This window comes from Colobus angolensis, unplaced genomic scaffold, assembly GCF_000951035.1.
Source record: "Colobus angolensis palliatus isolate OR3802 unplaced genomic scaffold, Cang.pa_1.0 Scaffold42, whole genome shotgun sequence".
In the NCBI taxonomy this organism is placed as follows: domain Eukaryota; kingdom Metazoa; phylum Chordata; class Mammalia; order Primates; family Cercopithecidae; genus Colobus; species Colobus angolensis.
The window spans coordinates 355,648-362,232 of NW_012117599.1; the positions used below are offsets into that span (position 1 = coordinate 355,648).

At 45.2% G+C, this 6,585-nt stretch overlaps 1 protein-coding gene across 1 annotated transcript in view; it reads left to right on the plus strand.

The window, feature by feature from the left end:
- The first annotated feature begins 1,238 nt into the window (after positions 1 to 1,238).
- The window catches only part of LOC105522202 (zinc finger protein 2-like), an 8,549-nt gene continuing 3,202 nt past the window's right edge, over positions 1,239 to 6,585 (plus strand). The window contains 2 exon segments of the mRNA XM_011956639.1: positions 1,239 to 1,299; positions 3,601 to 3,772. Of these exon segments, the coding sequence (XP_011812029.1) occupies positions 1,239 to 1,299; positions 3,601 to 3,772 (233 nt within the window).

Consider the following 6,585-nt stretch of genomic DNA (forward strand, 5'->3'; position numbering starts at 1 on the left):
ATAATTAAGGGATACAAATTCATTATTTTTAAAGCTATAAAAGAAAATGGCTTCATGGGGTTGTTCCTGAGGTGTGGCACCTTCTCCATATTCCACTGCTCTAAGTCGAGAACTTTCCCTCAGCCCACAAGAACGCCAGGTCCATATGGGGGACACTCCCAGATACCCACCAGGGAAAGAACACATGAACCACTTCAAAGAGACCTAACTCCGATTTTCTAGGAAGTCGCCCTGACTTCCCTTCAGAGAGCTGTGTGTGTGATTCTGGAAAATAGCATATGCTTGCTGGACAGTTTTATGTTCCCCCCTAGAAAGTAAGGCACTGCTACTAAACCCTGAGGTGGCTATGGGTTTCTATCCTAAACGGCCGTTTCTCATTCTGTTCTTTGTGAAGAGGACTTGTATTTCCTAAACCTGATGTGATTTTCCAGTTGAATGGAGGTGGAGGGCCATGGAAACTTGATATGCAGGAAGGTGAAGTGAGAGAGGGCACAGGAAGTACTTCTGTAGGCATGTGTGGATGGGCAGCTGGGATTTAGTGGAAGGTTCACATAGAGACCCCTCCTTGGGGTCTCATAGGCCTATGGAGATGGTCATGGCCATAGTGGGCCTTTGCCCCAAAAATCTGTGCTCCAGATAAGCACATGGCTTTCCTGTCCCCTTTTTAAGGCTTTGCTCAGATGTGCCCCCTTCTCAGCCAGGCTTTCTCTGGCCACCCTGTCTAAAAACAGAACTCTGAGCCAGGCACGGTGGCTCACATCTGTAATCCCAGCATTTTGGGAGGCCAAGGCAGGTGGATCACTTGAGATCAGGAGTTCAAGACCAGCCTCGCCAACATGGTGAAACCCTGTCTCTACTAAAAAAATACAAAATTAGCCAGGCATGGTGGCTCATGCCTGTAATCCCAGCTACTTGGGAGGCTGAAGCAGGGTAATCACTTGAAGCTGGGAGCTGAGATCATGCCATTGCACTCTAGCCTGGGCAACAGAGTGAGACTCCATCTCAAAAATTAAAAAATTAAATAAAACAGAACTCTTACCATCCTTTTCACACTTCTCAGCCTCTGCACTCTCAACTGTCTTCCCAGCTCTGTCTTCCTGACATTTTTACTTTTTACTTTTGTTTACTGTCTGTACACACCTACCCCTAATTAAAATGTCACCACCACCAGAGATGTTTTGTTTTATGTTCTCGCCTACTGTCAAAACACTACCTGGCACACAGCACACACACAGATAATGAGTGAGAAAGTGGAGCTGTCTACAGCAAGGCCCTTCCTGTTTGTTTTTCTTCAGGGTGGTAGTGGCGAGGGGTGAGGGTGGGAGAGGAGAGGGTTGAGACACACCTTTATTTCAACTCTGATAACACTTTTTCATCTTTCCTGCTTATTTTATTATTATTATTTTTTGAGATGAAGTCTCACTCTGTCGCCTAGGCTAGAGTGCAGTGACACGATCTCAGCTCACTGCAACCTCCACCTCGTGGGTTCAAGTGATTCTGCTGCCTCAGCCTCCCAAGTAACTGGGACTACAGGCACCCGCCACCACGCCTGGCTAATTTTTGTATTTTTAGTAGAGATGCGGTTTCACCACGTTGACCAGGCTGGTCTTGAACTCCTGATCTCAGGTGATCCGCCCACCTCAGCCTCCCAAAGTGCTGGGACTGCAGGTGTGAGCCACCACGCTGGCCTCTCCTGCTTATCTTTTACCATACCACCTTCCTTTTCCCTTTAGATCCACTCAGTAGTCACAGGCAGCTACTTTCCCAGGAACTAGCCTGTCTCCCTACTTTTTCCCGGATGTTTACACTCCTCTACCCATAGCAAGCTGCCCTGCTCATTCCCGCTTCTATAGTTCTATGTACATCTGTAGGGAAAAGAAAAAAAGATCAGACTGTGTCTATGTAGAAAGGGAAGACATAAGAAATTCCATTTTGACCTGTACCTGAACAATTGTTTTGCTGAGATGCTGTTAATTTGTAACTTTGCCCCAGCCACTTCGCCCCAACCTTGTGCTCACAGAAACATGTGTTGTATGGAATCAAGGTTTAAGGGATCTAGGGCTGTGCGGGACGTGCCTTGTTAACACAATGTTCACAGGCAGTATGCTTGGTCAAAGTCATCGCCATTCTCTAGTCTCCATAAACCAGGGGCACAGTGCACCACAAAAAGCCGCAGAGACCTCTGCCTTGGAAAGCCGGGTATTGTCCAAGCTTTCTCCCCGTGTCATAGTCTGAAATATGGCCTCGTGGGATGAGAAAGACCTGACCGTCCCCCAGTCCGACACCCGTAAAGGGTCTGTGCTGAGGTGGATTAGTAAAAGAGGAAAGCCTCTTGCAGTTAAGATAGAGGAGGGCCACTGTCTCCTGCCTGCCCCTGGGAACTGAATGTCTCAATTGTACATTTGTTCAATTCTGGGACAGGAGAAAAACCGCCCTGTGGCGGGAGGCGAGACATGTTGGCAGCAACGCTGCTCTGTTATCCTTTGCTCCGCTGAGATGTTTGGGCGGAGAGAAACATAAATCCAGCCTATGTGCACATCCAGGCATAGCACCTCCCCTTGAACTTAATTATGACATAGATTATTTTGCTCACATGTTTTCTTGCTGACCTTCTCCCTATTATCACCCTGCTCTCCTACCACATTCCTCTTGCTGAGATAATGAAAATCATAATCAATAAAAACTGAGGGAACTCAGAGAGCGGTGCCGGTGCAGGTCCTTGGTATGCTGACTGCCGGTCTTCTGGGCCCACTGTTGTTTCTCTATACTTTGTCTCTGGGTCTTATTTCTTTTCTCAGTCTCTCGTGCCATCTGATGAGATATACCCACAGGTGTGGAGGGGCAGGCCACCCCTTCATACATCTCCTATTTTTCTTCATATGCCTCTTTTCGAAATGCTCTTCTTTTGGCTGTTCACATGATTAACTTCCTTCTTTCAGATCTTAGTTTAAACATCAATTCTAGATGACCACTCTTAAGGATCTCTCTGAAGCCCCTGCTCCAACTCCCACTCATTATTTCCTTCACTGCACTCATCACTATCTGCTATATTTTGTTCGTTTCTTTGCCATCTGTGTAGTAGAATATAAGCATCATGAGGGCAGGGACTATGACTGTCTTAGGTATTCATGTTTCACTGACTTACTATGCCCAGCACTTAACAGGCACACTTGATGATAAATAGCTAAAGCATGAATAACTGAACCGTGTTTAGTGGACTAAATGCCCACTTTCCACTTCTAATCTCTATTTCTCTTTTCCTTTGCTATTTTTCACTCTGTCCCTGTTGTTTTTCTTTTAAGGAGTTACCAATCAATCAGCCAGTATTTTGTACTTGTTCTTAACACATAAAATACTTTCTTCTTAACTAGCACTCAAAGCTGTGATCTCTATTTGCTATTGATTTTAGACCAGAAGACCAGACCTAAAAGCCAGAACTCCACTCAAAGGCAGGATGTTTCTAAAAAAGTAAAATCACTAAATACATTAATGAAAAACTCTGAAAAGATTGTCCTCTGGGTCCTGCACTTATCCCTGAAAAGCCTGAGGGGAGAAAGAAGAAAACCCATTCAGGGAAATGTTGAAAAATCTGCCCCCAAGGAGAACGACTGAGGCAAAGATCTACTCCTGCCAAGAAAACCAACAGTAAGGGGAGGAACTTTGAATGCAGCATGTGTGGGAAAACCTGATATAACCACATATTCATCACCCATCATCAGAGGACTCACAGTGGAGGAAAGCCCCGTGACTGTCAAGAATGCAGAAAGGATCCGCGCCAAGATGGTCGAACAGGAAGAGCTCCAGCCTCCAGCTCCCAGCATGAGTGACACAAAAGACGGGTGATTTCTGCATTTCCAACTGAGGTACGGGGTTCATCTCACTGGGGCGTGTTGACAGTGGGTGCAGGACAGTGGGTGCAGCCCGAGTGAGAGCCGAAGCAGGGCGAGGCCTCGCCTCACCCAGGAAGTGCAAGAGGGAAGGGAATTCCCTTTCCTAGCCAAGGGAAACCATGACACACAACACCTGGAAAATTGGGTCACTCCCACCCTAATACTGCGCTTTACCAAGGGTCTTAGCAAACAGCACACCAGGAGATTATATCCTGCGCTTGGTTTGGAGGGTTCCACGCCCACAGAGCCTCCCTCATTGCTACCACAGCAGTCTGAGATCTAACTGCAAGGTGGCAGCGAGGCAAGGGGAGGGGTGCCCGCCATTGCTGAGGCTTCAGTAGGTAAACAAAGTGGCCAGGAAGCTCAAACTGGGTGGAGCCCACCGCAGCTCAGGGAGGCCTGCCTGCCTCTGTAGACATGACATCTGGGGACGGGGCATAGCCAAACAAAAGGCAGCAGAAACCTCTGCAGATGTAAATGTCCCTGTCTGACAGCTTTGAGGAGAGTAGTGGTTTTCCCAGCACAGAGTTTGAGATCTGAGAATGGACAGACTGTCTGCTCAAGTGGGTCCCTGACCTCCAAGAAGCCTAACCGGGAGACATCCCCCACTAGGGGCAGACTGACACCTCACACCTCACACGGCCGGGTACACCTCTGAGACGAAGCTTCCAAGGAACAATCAGACAGCAACATTTGCGGTTCAGCAATATTCACTCTTCTGCAGCCTCTTTTGCTGATACCCAGGCAAAGAGGGTCTGGAGTGGACCTCCAGAAAACTCCAACAGACCTGCAGCTGAGGGTCCTGACTGTTAGAAGGAAAAATAACAAACAGAAAGGACATCCACACCAAAACCCCATCTGTATGTCACCATGATCAAAGACCAAAGGTAGATAAAACCACAAAGATGGGGAAAAAGCAGTACAGAAAAGCTGGAAATTCTAAAAAACAGAGCGGCTCTCCCTCTGCAAAGGAACACAGATCCCTGCCAGCAATGGAACAAAGCTGGATGGAGAATGATTTTGACGAGTTGAGAGAAGAAGACTTCAGACAATCAAACTCCTCTGAGCTAAAGGAAGAATTATGAACCCAGCACAAAGAAACAAAAAACTTGAAAAAAGATTTGACAAATGGCTAACTAGAATAACCAATGCAGAGAAGTCCTTAAACAACATGATAGAGATGAAAACTATAACACAAGAACTACGTGACAAATGCACAAGCTTCAGTAACCGACTCAATCAACTGGAAGAAAAGGTATCAGTGACTGAAGATCAAATGAATGAAACAAAGCGAGAAGTTTAGAGAAAAAAGAGTAAAAAGAAATGAACAAATCCTCCAAGAAATATGGGACTATGTGAAAAGACCAAATCTACGTCTGACTGGTGTACCTGAAAGTGAGGGGGAAAATGGAACCAAGTTGGAAAACACTCTTCAGGATACCATCCAGGAGAACTTCCCCAACCTAGCAGGGCAGGCCAACATTCAAATTCAGGAAATACAAAGAATGCCACAAAGATACTCCTTGAGAAGAGCAACTCCAAGACATATAATTGTCAGATTCACCAAAGTTGAAATGAAGGAAAAAATGTTAAGGGCAGCCAGAGAGAAAGGTCGGGTTACCCACAAAGGAAAGCCCATCAGACTAACAGCAGATCTCTCGGCAGAAAGTCTACAAGCCAGAAGAGAGTGGGGGCAAATATTCAACATTCTTAAAGAAAAGAATTTTCAACCCAGAATTTCATATCCAGCCAACCTAAGTTTCATAAGTGAAGGAGAAATAAAATCCTTTACAGACAAGCAAATGCTGAGAGATTTTCTCACCACCAGGCCTGCCCTACCAGAGCTCCTGAAGGAAGCACTAAACATGGAAAGGAACAACCAGTACTAGCCACTGCAAAAACATGCCAAAATGTAAAGACCATCGATGTTAGGAAGAAACTGCATCAACTAACAAGCAAAATAACCAGCTAACATCACAATGACAGGATCAAATTCACACATAACAATATTAACCTTAAATGTCAATGGGCTAAATGCTCCAATTAAAAGACACAGACTGGCAAACTGGGTAGAGTCAAGACCAGTCAGTGTGCTGTATTAAGGAGACCCATCTCACATGCAGATATACACATAGGCTCAAAATAAAGGGATGGAAGAAGATCTACCAAGCAAATGGAAAACAAAAAAAAGGCAGGGGTTGCAATCCTATTCTCTGATAAAACAGACTTTAAACCAACAAAGATCAAAAGCAACAAAGAAGGCCATTACATAATGATAAAGGGATCAATTAAACAAGAGCTAACTATCCTCAATATATATGCACCCAATACCGGAGCACCTAGATTCATAAAGCAAGTCCTTAGAGACTTACAAAGAGACTTAAACTCCCACAAAATAATAACAGGAGTCTTTAACACCCCACTGTCAACATTAGACAGATCAACAAGACAGAAAGTTAACAAGGATATCCAGGAATTGAACTCAACTCTGCACCAAGCAGACCTAATAGACATCTACAGAACTCTCCCCCACAAATCAACAGAATATACATTCTTCTCAGCACCACATCGCACTTATTCCAAAATTGACAAATAGTTGGAAGTAAAGCACTCCTCAGTAAATGTAAAAGAACAGAAATTATAACAAACTGTCTCTCAGACCACAGTGCAATCAAACTAGAACTCAGGACTAAGA